The following is a 23,594-nucleotide window of genomic DNA, read 5'->3' as shown; positions in this document are numbered from 1 at the left end:
TCCATGGTTGACAGGAAAATCCATCATTAATCATTTATATGCTGTGGGCTTACAAGTATAATATGGTTGGATTGAGAGGCAAATATTTTAATGTAATGAAGAAACGACTTGCTGAGACAGGATAAGTGAAACCTATCACAGTTGCAAGAGTAGATAAATACTCTTGAACTGCTATGATTTGGAAGATGATTTCTAAAATTAGTAAAAAAAAGAGGTTGTTCTTATGAGCTCATACAAAACTTCTTTAAAGACAAAAAGGTTGCTGCGGTAAGTGCTAGGTGAAGACTTTCATGAGTTAGGGTCAGTTTCAATAGGACATATTTCCCTCAACAACCCTTAAAGTTATCTTTTTTAAAGTGACTGGCTTGGTGTACAATCAAGCTTGTCCTCTGTCTGAAACATTTAGAACAATGATTACACTTGTATGGCTTCTCCCCTGTATGAATTCTTAAATGTGTCACAAGGGTTGACTTCTGTGTAAAGGTTTTCCCACAGTAACTGCATTTAAAAGGCTTCTCTTTAGTGTGAGTTCTCTGGTGCAAAGTAAGAGTTGTTAGTTGAAAAAAACTTTTCCCACAACTCTCACATCTATGAGGTTTTTCACCTGTATGAGTTGTCACATGTCTTTTAAGACTGCATCTATGACGAAAATTCTTGCCACACTCTAGGCATTTATAAGTTTCAACTTCAGAATGTCTTTTTTGATGTGCTCTAAGGGATGCCTGTCCAGCCAATTGCTTTTTACATACAGTGCACTGATAGGGTCTCTCCCCTGTGTGAAGTCGTTGGTGTCTAGAAAGATCTGAAATACGAAGGAAACTATCCCCACATTCAGGGCACTTATGAAGTACTTTGCCTGAATGGATTTCTGGTTCCTCAAAACGTGTGAATTCTGAGCAAAACATTCTACACTCTGAGAATTAAGGGGTTTCCGAAGTCGATACTTTTGTACTCGGGGACTAGGATTGAGAGTTTCTTCCAGGTTAGAGACCTCAGGTTTTTCTCCTAGAAAGTAGCTCTGATCATCTACAAGCTTTGTGACATCTGAGTGTAGATCATCTGGGTGGATTTCATGTTGATATTTCAAGTGTTTGTAATATTTTTGTGAAATGGGGTCATGGATAGGGGTACCCTCTAAGGTAAAAATAGATGAATATGTATCCTCTAGCTTTATCTGTTTTGAAGTATTTTCTTCATTTTCTCTGTCGAGATGAAAGCCTAAAAGAAAAACAGAAATTGAAGATGACATCAGGTAGAAAGTGAGGGAGTAACATGTATTGCGTTAACCTCTAGTGGAAAGATAGGAACTCCTAGAGAGTATCTCAAAGAGCTTGACCCTGAAAAAGGCTGAACTTTTCTTTGCTTCTTTCTCTGGTGTTTAATGGACAATTTCTTACCTGTCTGAGAGTCAAGAAAGTGTGTCACTTCTCTGGAATTGTGTAAATCCTTCTCCAATGAGTATTCACCGTTGTCCAATGGGAAGCTCATGTTAGGATTCTGAATTGGATAGCCTGGTGAAAATAAAAATGGATAGTCTTGAATGCATAGCTTTAAAATTCAACGAAAAATCAAAAGGCAATAAGCTTATATATACTGAAAGCTTATCGTGAGTAGTACTTTATCTAAGTATGCTTCATTTAATCTTTTCTTTTCTTTCTTTCTTTTTTTTTTTGTATGGGCAGGCAAACTAGGAATCAAACCGGGGTCTCCGGCATGGCAAGTGAGAACTCTGCCTGCTGTTCATTGCATCTTTATTGTACTTATTAGGAAAGTACTCTTATTTTCCCTTAATAGTAGTTATGAGGTTGGTACCTTGTTTGCCCTTATCTTTTTGAAATGTTCAGAAGCATAACCATCCATTAAATGCTCTAAATATGTTCATGTTTCCAAGAACTATTTGGCACTTTTAAACTAAATACCGACAATACATGCTAAAGTTTACCATCTGCAAGCATTTTAATAAAGAGATGAATAATTGATGTTCAATAGACTGTAAAATTTCAGACATGTGATTATGATACAGATGGTGGGTGCATCTCCTATTTTGATGGTAACTAATACAACCAGTTAAAATGGATTGCGTTAAGTAATAAAAATGACACATAAACAGAGCACGATGCTTGTACAGATTCGAGTGCCTCAGTTTTAGGTTCTGGGTGGGCGTCAATTGCAGTGTGTGTTGCCACAGTTCATGAAGCAGCGCTAACTTGTTCCAAGAACTGGTAAGTGGGATTGAACAAGTAAGGGCATTTATATTTCAACATTACTAAAACATAGCACCAATAAAGATCAGTTGGGCACATCTATGGTTGACAGGATAATCCATCATTAATCATTTATATGCTGTGGGCTTACAACTATAATATGGTTGGCTTGAGAGGCAAACGTTTTAATGTAATGAAGAAACGACTTGCTGAGACAGGATAAGTCAAACCTATGACCATTGCAAGAGTAGATAAATACTCTAGCACTCATATGATTTGGAAGATGATTTCTAAAATTAGTAAAAAAAAAAAAAAAAAGGAAGTAGTTCTTATAAGCTGAAACTAAACTTCTTTTAAGACAAAAAGGTTGCTGCTCTTAAGTCCCAGGTGAAGACTTTCATGAGTTAGGGTCAGTTTCAATAGGACATATTTCCCTCAACAACTCTTAAAGATATCTTTTTTAAAGTGACTGACTTGGTGTACAATCAAGCTTGTCCTCTGTCTGAAACATTTAGAGCAATGATTACACTTGTATGGCTTCTCCCCTGCATGAATTCTTAAAAGAGTCACAAGGTTTGGCTTCTGTGTAAAGGTTTTCCCACAGTAACTGCATTTAAAAGGCTTCTCTTTAGTGTGAGTTCTCAGGTGCAAAGTAAGAGCTGTCAGTTGAAAAAAACGCTTTCCCACAACTCTCACATCTATGAGGTTTTTCACCTGTATGAGTTGTCACATGTCTTTTAAGACTGCATCTATGACGAAAATTCTTGCCACACTCTAGGCATTTATAAGTTTCAACTTCAGAATGTCTTTTTTGATGCGCTCTAAGGTATGCCTGTCGAGGGAATTGCTTTTTACATACAGTGCCCTCATAGGGTCTCTCCCCTGTGTGAAGTCCTTGGGGTCTAGAAAGGTCTGAAATACGAAGGAAACTTTCCCCACATTCAGGGCACTTGTGAAATTCTTTGCCTGAATGGGATTTCTCGTTCCCCAAAACTTGTGAATTCTGAGCTAAAGAGTCTACACTCTGAGAATTATGGGGTTTCCTCCTGGACACTTTTGTTCATAGGGACTAGGATTGAGAGCTTCTTCCAGGTTAGAGACCTCAGGTTTTTCTCGAGAAAGTAGCTCTCGTCATCTATAAGCTTTGTGAAATCTGAGTGTACATCATCTGGGTGGATTTCATGTTGATATTTCAAGTGTTTGTAATATTTTTGTGAAATGGGGTCATGGATAGGGGTACCCTCTACGGTAAAAATAAATGAAAATGTATCCTCTAGTTTTATCTGTTTTGAAGGATTTTCTTCATTTTCTCTCTCGAGATGATAGCCTAAAAGAAAAACAGAAATTGCAGATGCCATCAGGTAGAAAGTGAGGGAGTAACATGTATTGCGTTAACCTCTAGTGGAAAGATAGGAACTCCTAGAGAGTATCTCAAAGAGCTTGACCATGAAAAAGGCTGAACTTTTCTTTGCTTCTTTCTCTGGTGTTTAATGGGCAATTTCTTACCTGTCTGAGAGTCAAGAAAGTGTGTCACTTCTCTGGAATTGTGTAAATCCTTCTCCAATGAGTATTCACCGTTGTCCAATGGGAATCTCATGTTAGGATTTTGAATTGGATAGCCTGGTGAAAATAAAAATGGACAGTCTTGAATGCATAGCTTTAAAATTCAACGAAAAATCAAAAGGCAATATGTTTATGTTTACTGAAAGCTTATCGTGGGTAGTACTTGCATCTAAGAATACTTCATTTAATCTTTTCTTTACTTTCTTTCTTTTTTTGAATGGGCAGGCAAACTAGGAATGAAACTGGGGTCTCCGGCATGGCAAGTGAGAACTCTGCCTGCTGTTCATTGCATCTTTATTGTACTTATGACGAAAGTACTCTTATTTTTCCTTAATAGTACTTATGAGGTTGGTACCTTGTTTGCCGTGATCTTTTTGAAATGTTCAGAAGCATAACCATCCATAAATGCTCTAACTATGTTCATGTTTCCAAGATCTATTTGGCCCTTTTAAACTAAATACCGACAATATATGCTAAAGTTTATCATATGCAAGCATTTTAATGAAAAGATGAATAATTGATGTTCTCCAGCCTGTAAAATTTCAGACATGTGATTATGATACAGATGGTGGGTGCATCTCCTATTTTGATGGTAACTAATACAACCAGTTAAAATGGATTGCGTTAAATACTAAAAATGACACATAAACAGAGCACGATGCTTGTACAGAGTCGAGTGCCCCAGTTTTAGGTTGGAGGTGGGAGTCAATTGCAGTGTGTGTTGCCACAGTTCATGAAGCAGCGCCAAGTTGTTCTAACAACTGGTAAGTGGGATTGAACAAGTAAGGGCATTTATATTTCAACATTACTAAAACATAGCAGCAATAAAGATCAGTTAGGCCCATCCATGGCTCACAGGATAACCCATCATTAATCATTTATATGCTGTGGGCTTACATCTATAATATGGTTGGCTTGAGTGGCACATATTTTAATGTAATGAAGAAACGACTTGCTGAGACAAGATAAGTGAAACCTATGACAGTTGCAAGAGTAGATAAATACTCTAGCACTCACATGATTTGGAAGATGATTTCTAAAATTAGTAAAAAAAAAAAGAGGTTCTTATGAGCTCAAACAAAACTTCTTTCAAGGCAAAAAGGTTGCTGCGGTTAAGTGCTAGGTGAAGATTTTCATGATTTAGTGTCAGTTTCAATAGGACATATTTCCCTCAACAACTCTTAAAGATATCTTTTTTAAAGTGACTGACTTGGTGTACAATCAAGCTTGTCCTCTGTCTGAAACATTTAGAGCAATGATTACACTTGTATGGCTTCTCTCCTGTATGAATTCTTAAATGAGTCACAAGGCTTGGCTTCTGTGTAAAGGTTTTCCCACAGTAACTGCATTTAAAAGGCTTCTCTTTAGTGTGAGTTCTCTGGTGCAATGTAAGAGCTGTCAGTTGAAAAAACTTTTCCCACAACTCTCACATCTATGAGGTTTTTCACTTGTATGAGTTGTCACATGGCTTTTAAGACTGGATCTATGATGAAAATTCTTGCCATACTCTAGGCATTTATAAGTTTCAACTTCAGAATGTCTTTTTTGATGCGCTCTAAGGTATGCCTGTCGAGCGAATTCTTTTTACATACAGGGCACTCATAGGGTCTCTCCCCTGTGTGAAGTCCTTGGGGTCTAGAAAGGTCTGAAATACGAAGGAAACTTTCCCCACATTCAGGGCACTTGTAAAGTTCTTTGCCTGAATGGGATTTCTGGTTCCCCAATACTTGTGAATTCTGAGCAAAACAGTCTATACTCTGAGAATTATGGGGTTTCCCTTATGGACACTTTTGTTCATGGGGACTGGGATTGAGAGCTTCTTCCAGGTTAGAGACCTCAGGTTTTTCTCCTAGAAAGTAGCTCTGATCATCCACAAGCTTTGTGAAATCTGAGTGTAGATCGTCTGGGTGGATTTCATGTTGATATTTCAAGTGTTTGTAATATTTTTGTGAAATGGGGTAATGGATACGGGTACGCTCTAAGGTAAAAATAATGAATATGTATCCTCTAGTTTTATCCGTTTTGAAGTATTTCCTTCATTTTCTCTCTCGACATGAAAGCCTAAAAGAAAAACAGAAATTGCAGATGCCATCAGGTAGAAAGTGAGCGAGTTACATGTATTGGGTTAACCTCTAGTGGAAAGATAGGAACTCCTAGAGAGTATCTCAAAGAGCTTGACCCTGAAAAAGGCTGAACTTTTCTTTGCTTCTTTCTCTGGTGTTTAATGGACAATTTCTTACCTGTCTGAAAGTCAAGAAAGTGTGTCACTTCTCTGGAGTTCTGTAAATCCTTCTCCAATGAGTATTCACCATTGTCCAATGGGAAGCTCATGTTACGATTTTGAATTGGATAGCCTGGTGAAAATAAAAATGGATAGTCTTGAATGCATAGCTTTAAAATTCAACGAAAAATCAAAAGGCAATATGCTTATATTTACTGAAAGCTTATCGTGCGTAGTACTTGCATCTAAGTATCTAAGTATACTTCATTTAAACTTATCTTTCTTTCTTTGTTTTTTTTTTTTTTTTTCGTATGGGCAGTCAAACGTGGAATCAAACCGGGGTCTCCGGCATGGCATGCGAGAACTCTGCCTGCTGTTCATTGCATCTTTATTGTACTTATTAGGAAAGTACTCTTATTTTCCCTTAATAGTACTTATGAGGTTGGTACCTTGTTTACCCTTATCTTTTTGAAATGTTCAGAAGCATAACCATCCATTAAATATTCTAAGCATGTTCATGTTTCCAAGAACTATTTGGCACTTTTAATCTAAATACTGACAATATATGCTAAAGTTTACCATATGCAAGCATTTTAATAAAGAGATGAATAATTGATGTTCTCCAGCCTGTAAAATTTCAGTCATTTGATTATGATACAGATGGTGGGTACATCTCCTATTTTGATGGTAACTAATACAACCAGTTAAAATGGATTGCGTTAAATACTAAACATGACACATAAACAGAGCACGATGCTTGTACAGAGTCGAGTGCCTCAGTTTTAGGTTGGGGGTGGGAGTCAATTGGAGTGTGTGTTGCCACAGTTCATGAAGCAGCGCCAAGTTGTTCTAACAACTGGTATGTGGGATTGAACAAGTAAGGGCATTTATATTTCAACATTACTAAAACATAGCAGCAATAAAGATCAGTTAGGCCCATCCATGGCTCACAGGATAACCCATCATTAATCATTTATATGCTGTGGGCTTACAACTATAATATGGTTGGCTTGAGAGGCAAACATTAATATGTAATTAAGAAACGATTTGCTGAGACAGGATAAGTCAAACCTATGACAGTTGCAAGAGTAGATAAATACACTAGCACTCATATGATTTGGAAGATGATTTCTAAAATTAGTAAAAAAAAAGAGATTGTTCTTATAAGTTCATACAAAACTTCTTTCAAGACAAAAAGTTTGCTGTGGTTAAGTGCTATGTGAAGACTTTCATGAGTTAATGTCAGTTTCAATAGGACATATTTCCCTCAAAAACTCTTAAAGATATCTTTTTTAAAGTGACTGACTTGGTGTACAATCACGCCTGTCCTCTGTCTGAAACATTTAGAACAATGATTACACTTGTATGTCTTCTCCCCTGTATGAATTCTAAAATGAGTCACAAGGCTTGGCTTCTGTGTAAAGGTTTTCCCACAGTAACCGCATTTAAAAGGCTTCTCTTTAGTGTGGGTTCTCTGGTGCAAAGTAAGAGCTGTCAGTTGAAAAAACTTTTCCCACAACTCTCATATCTATGAGGTTTTTCACCTGTATGAGTTGTCACATGTCTTTTAAGACTGCATCTATGATGAAAATTCTTGCCACACTCTAGGCATGTATAAGTTTCAACTTCAGAATGTCTTTTTTGATGCGCTCTAAGGTATGCCTGTCGAGCGAATTCTTTTTACATACAGGGCACTCATAGGGTCTCTCCCCTGTGTGAAGTCGTTGGTGTCTAGAAAGGTCTGAAATACGAAGGAAACTTTCCCCACATTCAGGGCACTTGTGAAGTTCTTTGCCTGAATGGGATTTCTGGTTCCCCAAAACTTGTGAATTCTGAGCAAAACAGTCTACACTCTGAGAATTATGGGGTTTACCACCTGGACACTTTTGTTCATGGGGACTGGGATTGAGAGCTTCTTCCAGGTTAGAGACCTCAGGTTTTTCTCCTAGAAAGTAGCTCTGATCATCCACAAGCTTTGTGAAATCTGAGTGTAGATCGTCTGGGTGGATTTCATGTTGATATTTCAAGTGTTTGTAATATGTTTGTGAAATGAGGTCATGGATAGGGGTCCCCTCTAAAGTAAAAATTAGAAATATGTATCCTCTAGCTTTATCTGTTTTGAAGTATTTTCTTCATTTTCTCTCTCGAGATGAAAGCCTAAAAGAAAAACAGAAATTGCAGATGCCATCAGGTAGAAAGTGAGTGAGTTACATGTATTGGGTTTACCTCTAGTGGAAAGATAGGAACTCCTAGAGAGTATCTCAAAGAGCTTGACCCTGAAAAAGGCTGAACTTTTCCTTGCTTCTTTCTCTGGTGTTTAATGGACAATTTGTTACCTGTCTGAGAGTCAAGAAATTGTGTCACTTCTCTGGAATTCTGTAAATCCTTCTCCAATGAGTATTCACCGTTGTCTAATGGGAAGCTCAAGTTAGGATTCTCAATTCGATATCCTGGTGAAAATAAAGACGGGAAGTACGATAATGAGCCACCACGGGAGACTTCTGGTTGATTCCTTGGACTATTGGCCCCTCAACATCTTATAACTTCACAATTGCAATTACTTCACCTAAACTTCCCACATGCGTTTTATTTTTTGAAATATGGGAGCAAAACCAAAAATCAGGACTAGTTTCCTCTATTCTATGGAAGGAGTGTGAATCAATTCTACACTTAGATTAGTGTGCTGAATTATTTCTACATTTATTTAGAATATATAATTCCTGAGGTTAAGCCAAAACAAAGTTTGTCATGTTAAAACTGAAAAAACTTACGTTAAAAAGCACCAAGGAAAGAAATGTAGAAGTGGGAGTAATGAAACTGCTTACTGGAATATTTTCATGTAAGAGAACCTCAAGTTAAAATGATAACTGAACAGGGTTGTCAACCAGCAAGACCTGTCTTTATATGTTTGTTTCACCTGAAGACTATGGTGATTTTTCTTAAATTATCCTGCATAATTACCAGCGAGTGCTCTGATTATCAATCTAGAGAAAACAAGGACAATTTCCCACCAGTCACTCTCCCCTCATGTCTTACACCATCCCTCTCCTCATTGAGACCAGATGAGTCTTATACCCTCTTTTCCAAATCCCTTCTGCATCTCTGGAAAAGTTTACTGGTCTGAAATGAAATAGTGGTTGGAAAATGCTAATTTTAGGACCTACTTTTGTAGGAAAATATTTATACATTAATATTATTCACTAATATCAGCAAGTAAGTTTGGCTAATGTTATTCCAAGGGCAATTTTTGACTTCCACACACTTTATCAAAACATAGGAAGTGGAGTAAAATACATTATTTCATAGTTTCACGGACAAAAGGTAATATATTAGATTTCCAGGAAAATAAAATGAATTACAGAGAAAGTACTCTTACATTCACTGTTTTGTTAATGCTTGGATTTCAAAGCTAAGCATTGGATGGAAGAGGACCGTGCTTCAGGTAAAGTAAGACTAGAGGTCATAGATGAAAGAAAGCTGCCATCTAGTAAAAGTGTGAGAGAATTGAATCATGGGACAGTGGAAATTATCAAAGTATTAGGGTGGCAGAAACTGGGAGGCGTAGAATATCCCATTATGACAGACACAGCAAAACACAGTCCAGAGCTACAGGAACTGTCCATATGGCTATTCCCATCCCTCACAGTATGGATATGAAGCAAGTGATGCTGTAGATTTAATTGAACACCCACTGGAAAATCAGACCCACAGAACTGCGCCTTGGGTGAAAGATTAGGTATAAGACCGCGTCAATGATGAAAAGTAGCCCTAGAGTCAGAATCTATGAGAAATAAGACCAGGAGTATCCTTCCTGGGAAGCAGCGTCTCATGGATTTCTCATAAGCTTCTGCCCTCAGGTCCATGTGCTATACTCAGGACAGCACATGTCCTGTCAAAGAAGGACATCAGACAAACTCAAAGAAGCCTGAGAACTTTCTACCTTAGTTCTTCTGTCCCAGCTTCCATAGAGCCTGGCCACAAATTGGGTGCATCAGGGCAGTGCCATGCCCTAGATGCATAGAACATGTGCCCAAACTTGAGCTTCTAATGGATGTTAACCTAAGGTACTTTTCAGTTCTATGCTAATCTACTCAGTGTTGCCTGCGTGACATTCGGTTCCATGGGCATCAGGTATATCCCAGCCTCAACTCCCTGGACTATTAAAGCCCTACTCCTGAAACTACACTGATTTCCAATCCCCTACTTATACTCCCAGCACTTATCAACTAGGCTACTTTCTATTGCCCTTTGAACAATCTCACACTTTTCTGACCCCAGTATCTGTATGCTACTATTATACACTGAATAAAGTACCATCACTATACACTCTCAAACATTAGGGACTCCCAAATTAATAGGCTAAGCCCTTGATCTTGAGGCTTGCTCTTATGAAACTTATTTCTGTAATGGAGAAGCTAAGAATACCTATAATTATGTGTAAGAGTGACTCCCAGAGAACGCTGTTGTTGCTCAGATGTGGTCACTCACTCTCTAAGCACAACTCTCCAAGTAAAATCATTACCCTCCTCCCTACATGGGACATGATGTCCAGGGGTGTGAGTCTCTCTGGCAACGTGGGATTGACAATGCCTACATGACCAAAACAGGGAAAAGAAATGTAACAAAACAAGGTATCAGTGGCTAAGAGATTTCAAATCAAGTCGAGTGGCTATTCTGGACATTACTCCTGTGCAAGCTTCAGCTAGATATTGCTGACTGCCATGGTATGCCGAGCCCCAACCTGTAAACCTTAAGGAATATCCAGGGATATATCAGAGACTCGTCTTACAAATGTTTCACTCAATACGTTTATTTTTCTGAAACCTAAAGCCTCCAGATGGTTCCTAGGCCCGATAAACCAGGAGTTACCAGTCTCTAGAAGAACATCATCCAGTTGGATGCCCCTACCCCATAATGTCAACAGCCCTTTTCAACATGAAGAAGTTAGAATGGACATTGTCCCAATATTTCTAAAGCTTGTGAGAAGGATCAAAGGAGGAGTTGCAATAGAGATGACAGGATTTTTTAAATGAGTGTGGCTGCTGAATCATTTAAATGATAATTCCTTTCAGTCTCCAGGGTCTTGGAGCAGTTAGAGGGAAATACCTGAATTTGTGGAACTGTAACCTATGCCAAATGCTGAGATTTGTTCTATAACTCCTTATTAAAATGTACTTTGAAATTTACCGCTTTTTTGTATATATGTTCTATTTTACAATTAAAAAAATGTTTGAAAATACCATCACTAAAGTATAATCAAGGAACACTCCTTAGATGGTGTTTACAGGGTGGTGCGACGGTGGCCCAGTGGTAGAATTCTCACTGCCATGCTGGAGGCCCCGGTTCGATTCCTGGTACCTGCCCATGCAACAAATAAAAGGTGTTTGCAGATGTTCGTCCAACTTCTGCCTGCCAATATGGTGAAAATAGCCATGGTTCTTCTCATAAGAGAAAGATGAAACGGTTTGATGATAATACGCAGTATCATCAAACAGACAAATCATCTGACAGACATCTAGACAGGGACACTCTCATACACTGTGGTGGGTGCGTATGCTGGTACAATACTTTTGGAGGACAATTTGACAATATCTACTTAATTCTCAATGCATTGGCCAACTAATCAATTGATCCCCCTTCTAGCATTTGACCCTATCAACACATGCACCTAGAAGGATACTCACTGCATGTTTTATAGCTTAGTTCCAGGATTTTAGGTTTAATATTGAATGACAGTCAGAAGCGAAATCTCCATGTGTACTTCTGCCGGCGAGGCTCTTCTCATTAGCCTCTATGTCAGCCAGTCTGTGTTGGCCCAATAACCACTGCAGTGACAAGTTATTTTTACAGCAGCAGAGGTAAGAGAATTTATTTGCTCGTCAGAAGATAAAAATGAGGGCCTCAAAGATGGAAGCCAAAGCCCCTTTCCTGACATTCAATAATATTTTCTGTCTTTCACTCAAAACATCCACTAGAATATTAGTTTTCCAGTGATGATAATGCGTTGCCCAGGGTATACACTGCTTGACTTAATAAATGGAAGGAAAGAAAGAAAACACTAGCAGAAACATGGAAGCATGGGGTGTGTGACTTTTAAAATATATTCACAAATTCTTTGCTGTTCCTCACTTCAGGAGGTGAACCTTAATTCTCCTTCCATTACATGTGTTTGGGACTCAGTAATTCTCTCCTAATGAACCGAATATGGAAGAAGTGATGTCGTATTGGGACTCGGCTATAAAAGGCACTGCTGCTACGTCATTTGTCTCCCTTGGATTGCTGGCTTTGGGAGAAGGTGTGCGCTATGTCGTTGAGGACACTAGAGCAATTTATGGAAGGGCCCTCACACCAAGGCACTGAGACCTCCTGCCAACATCAGAGTGGAGAGCCAACTTCTGAATGGCTGCCCCAACCTAGTTAATCTTTCAGATGACTGCAGAACCTACTGTTCTCATGACAGTAAACAAGTTGCCTCTACTTTATAAAAATGTAGAAGCCTTAAACTAACGTTTGAGTAATTTATTATGCAGCAATAGATATCTAATACCAGAAGGGAAGAAGCAATCTGAGTTGAACAGAGAAGGTGCTTTGACTATGAATATCCCCGCCCCCGCAACATGCTCAGGTAATATCTTTAACATAATTCCATTAACAGAGACTCTGTGCCATTAAGTTGCCAATGGGCCATGAAAAAAAAACACACTGGGTATTTGGATAGCTTACCATACATCACTTACTCCAGCAGGATAATCTGAAGAAATTAAAGCTACAAGAGTCTTCTGATACTTTTCAGACAGCACTTGTTCTCTCTCTATTCTGCTTTAAAATATTTTTTAACTTTTTAATCGTATAGTACAATATATATACAAAGCAAAGAAACAAAAAAAGCGATAGTTTTCAAAGCGCTATTCCACAAGTAGTTACAGGACATATCCCAGAATTTGTCATGGGCTACTATATGATTCTCTTGCATTTTTCCCTTCACCTGCTCCAGAATATAGGAGGCTAGAAGGCTCAGATTTTTTTTTATCATCACAATCGATTTTTTTTCTTTTTCTGAGAAAAATAACCTATATATATACAAAAAAGGCAATAAGTTTCAAAGCACAGCACCACAATTGGTTGTACAACATACTTCAGAATTCGGTATGGGTTACAATACTGGAGACTAAAAGAAATATCAGTACAATGATTCAGCAATCATATTCATTTGTCAAACCCTAACTTCTCTGCATAATTCCACTATCAACTTTGATCTTTCTACCACTTTTTAGGGGTATTTGGACTATGCTCATTCTACCTTTTTCATGTGAGAAGGGCTGTCAATAAGAGGTTGGGAGATGGAACTTGCTGGTGTTCTGGAAAGGCTGGCCCTTTTAGGTTTCAGGACTTATCTGGTCCAGGGACCCATCTGGAAGTGGTAGGATTCTGGAATGTTACCCTAATGTATGGAACCTTTGTAAATCTTATATATTGCCCTAGGTGTTCTTTAGGATTGGCTGGAATGGTCCTGGTTGGGGTTTGGCAAGTTATGATAGGTACCAACGTCTAACTGAAGTTTGAGTAAGAGTGATCTCTAGAGTAGCCTCTAGACTCTACTTGAACTCTCGCAGCCACTGATACCTTATTTGTAATACTTCTTTTCCCCCTTTTGGTCAGGATGGCATTGTTGATCCCACAGTGCCATGGCCAGGCTCATCCCTGGGAGTCATCTTCCATGTCACCAGACAGACTTTCACCCTTGGATGTCATGTCTCACGTAGGGGAGGGGGCATCAATTTCACTTACAGAGTTGGGATTAGAGAGAGTGAAGCCACATCTGAGCACCAAAAGAGGTCCTCCAGAAGTAACTCTTAGGCATACCTATAGGTGGTCTAAGCTTCTCTGCTGCCTACATAAGCGTCACAAGAGGAAGCCTCAGGATCAAGGGCATGGCCTATTGATTTGGGTGTCCCTAAAGTCTGACACAGTATCAGGGGATTCCCTGTTGGTAAGGTTTAATAGTTCCATATTTATCTCCTATCGCTCAAGGGACTTTGCCATTACTTTTTGATTATCTGCTTACTATAATCTAGGATGTATTCAGGCATTGCATTAACCTATACGGGATTAAAGGACCTCTTTCTTATTCTGGGCTTCCTGTGTTTCTATTGTTCAAATGAGCTATACAGATAGGTTGAGTTAGATTATGCGCTACAGAAAATTTCAGTTCCAGACCAAATAAACCTTTCTTCCTATGGTCTTAAAGAGTATGTGTGGGTCTAAAATATAGACAATGTCTTCCTTACCCCTATGTTCTGAATTACGTTAACACCAACCTGATCGGCTTTCGTTCTTATCTCTGAATATCAGGTTATAACTATATAAAACAGCCTCTCAAAATCTAGAAACAATAATTACCACTCGGGACTTAATGTGTCTGCTCTAAAAGCTTACAATCCAGGCCCCTCTTTACTTACAAACATTTTCTAAAGGACACCATACCATTGTTGTTCTTTTGTTTCTGGCTCATTTTGCTTCACCAAATGTCCCACCACATGCTCATTCACACTGTTGCATGCCTCACGACTTCATTCCCTTTTGTAGAAGCACAACCTTCATTCATAAGTACACACCATCGTTCACCAATGTACTTCTCCCGTCAGTGCATGCTTCAGCCACCTGCACTCATTAGGCATCATATATAGTGCCCGAGTCCACAGTCCATCAAAATTCTCAATTTTAGATAATTTCATTGTTCCCAAGCGAAAGAAAACCAATGAACACATGCTTACTAAATAGGAAAACTAAACCTCCTAACTCTTGTCCCTCATCCCATTATTTACCTCTGCTATTGCTGTGGTAGCGCTGATGGTTTCCTTCTGAAAACAGTCCATAGCATGCAATAGCAGTTTCCCCCCTGTACCTTGGACTTCAACTCTCTTTGTATACACGAATCATACTTTTGCAAGAAGTAATTCTTGCAAAAACAAATTTATATTTCTAGCATTAATCAGTGGGACAGGTAGATCTATACAATCGCTTTCAAACTTGTTCTTCTGCAATACGGTAACATTACTTATGGACGCACTAGAGAACCACCTTCACATCCATCTATTCCCTTACACTGGAGTTCAACCTCATTAGATAACCGTTCATCCATCTCTACCTTCTATGTATCTCTAAGTCCCCTATATTCTGTATTAAAAGCCTCTGATTCTGTTTTTATGATGGTCATAAAAGTGGAATCATCCAGTTTCTATCCTTTAGTGTCTGCCTTATTTCATTCAGCATTATGTCCTCAAGGCTCATCCATCTTGTCATGTGCTTCAAGAAGTCATTTCGTCTTACTGCTGCATAATATTCCAACGTATGTATATACCACATTGTGTTGACCCACTCGTCCGTTGATGGGCATTTGGTTTGCTTCCATCTTTTGGCGATAGTGAACAATGCTGCTATGAATAATGCTGCAGCACAGGTATAGGCACAGGTTGGTGATATTAAGTTAGGGCTTGTGAACGTGGGCGCCCAGTGTCTAGGGTGGTGGTAGTTGTGCGAGTGCACAGGTCTGGGGGGCGTAGCCGTGGTGGATGCTGGTGTAGGGCATGGGGCCCTTTGTGCACCCGTGTAGAGCTGTGACAGCAGGTCAGCATTATGCCTTCGTGGAGAGGGGCAGATGTGACCTGGCTTCGCAGGTTATCTCTTTCTCAGAGCTGGAAAGTGTGACTGAAGACCGTGTGCATGCACAGGTCTAGGAGTGCTGGAAACTAATATTCCCAGAGCTGAAGGATGTGATTGGGGGTGCAGGTGCATGCACGGGTCTAGGAGTACCCTAAACTGACTCGCAGAGATCCAGGGGAGGCGGGGTGAGGCTCTGAGCCTCTATGGGTGGGGGATGGGTGTAACCTGGGTATGAAGGTATGTGCTGTCAGTTTTATGCACTGGCAACAGCCTGCAGGCTACGGCGGGAGGGGGTTTTAGTGCTCAGGAGGGGTGCAGGAGAGGTGGATTGGGCTGCACTTGGGATGGGGGTGTGGGGCAGGCATGCGCGCTGGGGGTTGGTGGGGCAGGGGCACTTGGAGAGTAGGGAGTGGGGGCGGGTGACAGGGTTCACATCTGTGGGGTGTGAGGTGAGTCGTGGGTTGGAGGGCGGTGATGGCAAGGGTAGCCTGCTCAAGGAACACGGCCTGGCTTACTTGCTAGTCCCCATCTCCCTGTCTGTGCACTTCCGCAGGCTCCGCGCCTCTGCGCCTCCACTCCAGCTTTCTGCTTCTCAGTTCCTCAGCCTCTGCAACCAGGGCTCCCACATATGGTGCAGAAAGCTCTCCCAGGTCAGCTGCACTCTTGAATTGCCCTCTCAGTCACCCTCCCATCCCTTCTCTAACTTTTTCTGTGGAGCAGGCCTGAACTCGAGTTACCCTTTTAGGCCATCTCCCTGGAACTCCTTCTGCTTTAAATTTTCATTGCGTATATTCTTCACCACCAGAAAGATAAAAATTTGACGTTTTGCATAGACGTTTATGGTGAAACCTTACCAACTGAGATGAAAAAGCAAATACTTCACACTGAAAACATGTCCCAGTTTCATTATAGTACTTTTGAACCCCACATTTTCAAAAGCATAATGTATTTTATATTTTTAGGATTAGCACTTCTGTTGATTTCTAATGACTACAGACATTTTGATATTACTGCATATCTGTAGCAAGCAGAAGTGTCCGGTTGAGTTCCCACGAGGTTTCCTTTGTTTGTTTTAAACTAATGTCTTTCATAGATTATTTTCTGTTGCACAAATGAAATTCTTCACAGGTTGCATTACATTCAGCTCGGTTCCTTTTCCTAGTCAGCTGTTTAGTTAGGCAAGGGTATTTCCTAGTATTCGTATTTTATAGGCTTCCTGCTAGTAATCCCTTCAAACTCTTGAACGTGTTTTCTCTTCCTTTTTGATGCTCCCATTACCTAATATCTTAAGTTTTCATCCTGCAGCATTTCAGCGATCTTGTTTCTAACTTACTAAGTGTTCCTGTATATAAGGAGGACAGCAATACTCTTAATTTAAAAGCATAACCTCCTATGGCTAGATCTCTGTATATTTATCCAATCTTTGAATGCTAATTCATTATTTTAACACACCATAGACCCTAATATTACAGTAGATTTCTTGAATTACCTCTATTAACTCTTGTCTTTCCTATCTCTATTGGAACCTTTCACAGTGAGAGGAGTCTAACTATAGGAAATGTTTGTACAGATGATTGTTAATGTGCTTCACATGCTCTCATTTCTCAGGAATATATATTTCTTCATACAATGTCTTGCTCCCAACAAAGGGATAAAAGGATTTACCTTAGGTTTTTTGTTCATCAGTATGCAAATCCTTTAGTTATTTACTAATGGAGGATGTTTCCAAGATATATTTTTACCATGGTCCTTTTAGCAGGCAGGTATACACCTACATACATACATACATATATACATGCATACATACATACATACATGCATACATCTGTCTACCTATGCACACACACACACACACACACACACACACACAGTCATTCCATATATAGCAAACAACTTAGCTTTCAGCTGACAGGAAACATAATCTAGTAATTTGTCCCATTATTTCAAAAAATTTTTTCCATTCTACCACTATTCTATGCTTTCCATTCACTCTATATCACAAGAGATTCATTTACCACATCAAAGAAATGGTCATTTAAAAACACAGTAGTAGTTGAAGTCATTATGTAATAATGGAACAGTAAGTCTTACAGCATTTTGCAAAGCATAAAAATCAGTTTAAACCACAATGACAAAGGGGCCATCCATTATCACTCTCCAAACAGTATTTTTTACGTGTTTAATTAAGTCCTTCTTACTCTCACTTGTGTATGAAATACATGAAATTCCCCCATGCTTTGTTGAGTGAAGTATAAAATCAAGATTCATGTTGGTGTCTGGCATCATGTGTGATCTTTATACGTGGCACTGTTGCTAATCAGTCAATGTGGAGAATTGTAACGCACATGCAGAAAAATTTATATTAAAAGTTACCACCTGAGGTCTTCCACTTGTTGCGGACAAAAATATGGGGTTTTAAAAACTCTTAAATACACTATGAAATGTAGGGTCTGTAAAGATTGGAATATCAATGACAACATTTTAGACAATTCCCCTTTGATTATAGTATCTGTAAATAGGTACCTGTTGGATTTTCCTCTTTATTACCTCTATTTAAAAACAAGAGAGACTTCTGGAGAAGATGGTAGCTTAGTAAGACGCACGGATCTTAGTTTCTCCTCCAGAACAGCTACTAGGGGAGTAGAAACAATACAGAACAGCTCCCGGAGCCACGACAGAGATCAAAAAGACAGCGTACCCCATCCTGGAATGGCTGACTGGCTGGGAGAACCCGCTCTGGTGAGATCGTCGAGGGGCGCAGGCTTCCCCAGGCGGGGCGGCAAGCAGCCGGCGTCCCTCCCTTCCTCCTTCCCGGGCCAGTTGGGAGAAGTGGACAGGCAGTCCCCTCAAGCCGCGGTGTCTGGCGACCCCCCCACGTGCAGCCCCCCGTACCAACTGGGAGAATTGGATAGGAGATCCCCAGGCCACGGAGAACGGTGACCGGGGTCCCTTCCAGACATGTGACTTTCCGGTCCGGCTGGGAACGGTGCACTTTCCCAGGCCGCAGCGGCTGGCACACTCCCGCGACGCTTGGCACCCCGGGCTGACTAGGAGATTCAGACGGGCGCTCTCCGGGGCTGTGGCGGCCGGCGACCCTCCCTGCGTTCGGATCCCCGGGCCGGCTGGCACTCTTCCAAGCCGCTTCGGCTGGCGAACCTCGCCCACTGCGAGAGTTTTCCAAAGTTAAAGGAGCCACAGCAGCTTTTACTGGTGGGACCCACAGACAAACGTGTGCCATGAGCGCCACCTACTGGGCAGGATGAGAAAAACAGAACCCACAGATTTCACAGAAAAATCTTTCACCTGCAGGGTCCAACACCCAGGGAAATATGACTAAATGCCCAGACGCCAGCAGAAGATAATGGATCACATTCAGAAAATTGAAAATATGGCCCAGTCAAAGGAGCAAACCAATAGTTCAAAGGAGATACAGGAGCTGAGACGACTAATGCTGAATATATGAACAGAAATGGAAAACCTCTTCAAAAACGAAATCGATAAATTGAGGGAGGACTGAAGAAGACATGGGCTGAACAAAAAGAAAAAATAGCAAAACTGAAAAAACAAATCACAGAACTTGTGGGAGTGAAGGACAAAGTAGGAAAGATGGAAAAAACAATGGATACCTACAATGGTAGATTTAAAGAGACAGAAGCTAGAATTAGTGAATTGGAGAATGGAACATCTGAATTCCAAAAAAAAACAGAAACTGTAGGGATAAGAATGGAAAAATTTGAACAGGGGATCAGGGAACTGAAGGACAATATGAACCGCACAAATATACATGTTGTGGGTGTCCCAGAAGGAGAAGAGAAGGGAAAAGGAGAAGAAACACTAATGGAAGAAATTATCACGGAAAATTTCCCAACTCTTATGAAAGACCTAACATTACAGATCCAAGAAGTGCAGCACATCCCAAAGAGAATAGACCCAAATAGGCGTTCTCCAAGACACTTACTAGTTAGAATGTCAGAGGTCAAAGAGAAAGAGAGGATCTTGAAAGCAGCGAGAGGGAAGCAATCCATCACATACAAGGGAAACCCAATAAGATTATGTGTAGATTTCTCAGCAGAAACCATGGAAGCTAGAAGACAGTGGGATGATATATTTAAATTACTAAAAGAGGAAAACTGCCAACCAAGACTCCTATATCCAGCAAACTTGTCCTTCAAAAATGAGGGAGAAATTAAAACATTCTCAGACAAAAAGTCACTGAGAGAATTTGTGACCAAGAGACCAGCTCTGCAAGAAATACTAAAGGGAGCACTAGAGTCAGATACGAAAAGACAGAAGAGAGAGGTATGGAGAAGAGTGTAGAAAGAAGGAAAATCAGATATGATATATATAATACAAAAAGCAAAATGGTAGAGGAAAATATTATCCAAACAGTAATAACACTAAATGTTAATGGACTGAATTCCCCAATCAAAAGACATAGACTGGCAGAATGGATTAAAAAACAGGATCCTTCTATATGCTGTCTACAAGAAACACATCTTAGACCCAAAGATAAACATAGGCTGAAAGTGAAAGGTTGGGAAAAGATATTTCATGCAAATAACAACCAGAAAAGAGCAGGAGTGGCTATACTAATATCCAACAAATTACACTTCAAATGTAAAACTGTTAAAAGAGACAAAGAAGGACACTATATACTATTAAAAGGAACAATTAAGCAAGAAGACATAACAATCATAAATATTTATGCACCGAACCAGAATACCCCAAAATATGTTAGGAATACACTGCAAACACTGAAAAGGGAAATAGACACATATACCATAATAGTTGGAGACTTCAATTCACCACTCTCATCAATGGACAGAACATCTAGACAGAGGATCAATAAAGAAATAGAGAATCTGAATATTACTATAAAAGAGCTAGACTTAACAGACATTTATAGGACATTACATCCCACAACAGCAGGATACACCTTTTTCTCAAGTGCCCATGGATCACTCTGAAAGATAGACCATATGCTGGGTCACAAAGCAAGTCTTAACAAATTTAAAAAGATTGAAATCATACACAACACTTTCTCGAATCATAAAGGAATGAAGTTGGAAATCAATAATAGGCGGAGTGCCAGAAAATTCACAAATACATGGAGGCTCAACAACACACTCTTAAGCAACGAGTGGGTCAAAAAAGAAATTGCAAGAGAAATTAGTAAATACCTCGAGGCAAATGAAAACGAAAACACAACATATCAAAACTTATGGGACACAGCAAAGGCAGTGCTAAGAGGGAAATTTATTGCCCTAAATGCCTATATCAGAAAAGAAGAAAAGGCAAAATTGCAGGAATTAACTGTCCACTTGGAAGAACTGGAGAAAGAACAGCAAATGAATCCCAAAACAAGCAAAAAGAAAGAAATAACAAAGATTAGAGCAGAAATAAATGAAATTGAAAACATGAAAACAATAGAGAAAATCAATAAGACCAGAAGTTGGTTCTATGAGAAAATCAATAAGATTGATGGGCCCCTAGCAAGACTGACAAAAAGAAGAAGACAGAGGATGCAAACAAATAAGCTCAGAAATGGGAGAGGAGACATAAGTACTGACCCCACAGAAATAAACGAGGTAATAACAGGATACTCTGAACAACTTTACGCTAATAAATACAACAATTTAGATGAAATGGACGGGTTCCTGGAAAGACATGAACAACCAACTTTGCCTCAGGAAAAAATAGATGACCTCAACAAACTAATCACAAGTAAAGAAATTGAATCAGTCATTCAAAAGCTTCCTAAAAAGAAAAGTCTATGACCAGACGGCTTCACATGTGAATTCTATCAAACATTCCAGAAAGAATTAGTACCAACTCTCCTCAAACTCTTCAAAAAAATCGAAGTGGAGGGAAAACTACCTAATTCATTCTATGAAGCCAACATCACCCTCATACCAAAACCAGGCAAAGATATTACAAAAAAAGAAAACTACAGACCAATCTCTCTAATGAATATAGATGTAAAAATCCTCAGTAAAATTCTAGCAAATCGCATCCAACAACACATTAAAAGAATTATACATCATGACCAAGTAGGATTCATCCCAGGTATGCAAGGATGGTTCAACATAAGAAAATCAATTAATGTAATACACCATATCAACAAATCAAGGCAGAAAATTCACATGATCATCTCAATTGATGCAGAGAAGGCATTTGACAAGGTTCAACATCCTTTCCTGTTGAAAACACTTCAAAAGATAGGAATACAAGGGAACTTCCTTAAAATGATAGAGGGAATATATGAAAAACCCACAGCTAATATCATCCTCAATGGGGAAAAATTGAAAACTTTCCCCCTAAGATCAGGAACAAGACAAGGATGTCCATTATCACCACTATTATTCAACATTGTGTTGGAGGTTCTAGCCAGAGCAATTAGACAAGAAAAAGAAATACAAGGTATCAAAATTGGAAAGGAAGAAGTAAAACTATCACTGTTTGCAGATGATATGGTACTATACGTCGAAAACCCGGGAAAAGCCACAACAAAACTACGAGAGCTAATAAATGAGTACAGCAAAGTAGCAGGTTACAAGATCAACACTCAAAAATCTGTAGCATTTCTATACACTAGTAATGAACAAGCTGAGGGGGAAATCAAGAAACGAATCCCATTTACAATTGCAACTAAAAGAATAAAATACCTGGGAATAAACTTAACTAAAGAGACAAAAAACCTATATAAAGAAAACTACAATAAACTGCTAAAAGCAATCACAGAAGACCTAAATAGATGGAAGGGCATACCGTGTTCATGGATTGGAAGACTAAATAAAGTTAAGATGTCAATCCTACCTAAATTGATCTACAGATTCAATGCAATACCAATCAAAATCCCAACAACTTATTTTTCAGAAATAGAAAAACCAATAAGCAAATTTATCTGGAAGGGCAGGGTGCCCCGAATTGCTAAAAACATCTTGAGGAAAAAAAACGAAACAGGAAGTCTCGCGCTGCCTGACTTTAAGGCATATTATGAAGCCACAGTGGTCAAAACAGCATGGTATTGGCATAAAGATAGATATATCGACCAATGGAATCGAATAGAGTGCTCAGATATAGACCCTCTCATCTATGGACATTTGATCTTTGATAAGGCAGTCAAGCCAACTCACCTGGGACAGAACAGTCTCTTCAATAAATGGTGCCTAGAGAACTGGATATCCATACGCAATAGAATGAAAGAAGACCCGTATCTCACACCCTACACAAAAGTTAACTCAAAAAGGATCAAAGATCTAAACATTAGGTCTAGGACCATAAAACAGTTAGAGGAAAATGTAGGGAGATATGTTATGAAACTTACAATTGGAAGCGGTTTTATGGACCTTAAACCTAAAGCAGGAGCACTGAAGAAGGAAATAAATAAATGGGAGCTCCTCAAAATTAAACACTTTTGTGCATCAAAGAACTTCATCAAGAAAGTAGAAAGACAGCCTACACAATGGGAGACAATATTTGGAAATGACATATCAGATAAAGGTCTAGTATCCAGAATTTATGAAGAGATTGTCCAACTCAACAACAAAAAGACAGCCAACCCAATTACAAAATGGGAAAAAGACTTGAACAGACACCTCTCAGAAGAGGAAATACAAATGGCCAAAAGGCACATGAAGAGATGCTCAATGTCCCTGGCCATTCGAGAAATGCAAATCAAAACCACAATGAGATATCATCTCACACCCACCAGAATGGCCATTATCAACAAAACAGAAAATGACAAGTGCTGGAGAGAATGCGGAGAAAGAGGCACACTTATCCACTGTTGGTGGGAATGTCAAAGGGTGCAACCACTGTGGAAGGCAGTTTGGCGGTTCCTCAAAAAGCTGAATATAGAATTGCCATAAGACCCAGCAATACCATTGCTGGGTATCTACTCAAAGGACTTAAGGGCAAAGACACAAACGGACATTTGCACA

At 39.4% G+C, this 23,594-nt stretch overlaps 1 protein-coding gene and 3 pseudogenes across 1 annotated transcript; all 4 read right to left on the bottom strand.

The window, feature by feature from the left end:
- Positions 1-326: 326 nt before the first annotated feature.
- On the bottom strand, positions 327-1,488 carry LOC143671723 (uncharacterized). The gene is given in 3 exon segments (XM_077146922.1): positions 327-868; positions 871-1,218; positions 1,398-1,488. Coding segments are annotated over 3 exon segments (981 nt in total).
- Positions 1,489-2,639: 1,151 nt separating this feature from the next.
- LOC143671722 (uncharacterized) lies at positions 2,640-4,191 on the bottom strand (annotated as a pseudogene).
- A 747-nt stretch (positions 4,192-4,938) lies between these two features.
- Positions 4,939-6,951, bottom strand: LOC143671721 (uncharacterized; annotated as a pseudogene).
- Positions 6,952-7,255: 304 nt separating this feature from the next.
- LOC143671720 (uncharacterized) lies at positions 7,256-12,718 on the bottom strand (annotated as a pseudogene).
- Between the last annotated feature and the right edge of the window lie 10,876 nt (positions 12,719-23,594).

Source organism: Tamandua tetradactyla, chromosome X, assembly GCF_023851605.1.
Source record: "Tamandua tetradactyla isolate mTamTet1 chromosome X, mTamTet1.pri, whole genome shotgun sequence".
Lineage (NCBI taxonomy): Eukaryota > Metazoa > Chordata > Mammalia > Pilosa > Myrmecophagidae > Tamandua > Tamandua tetradactyla.
The sequence above is the reverse complement of the archived record's forward strand: the minus strand, read 5'-3'. Positions and strand labels throughout refer to the sequence as shown.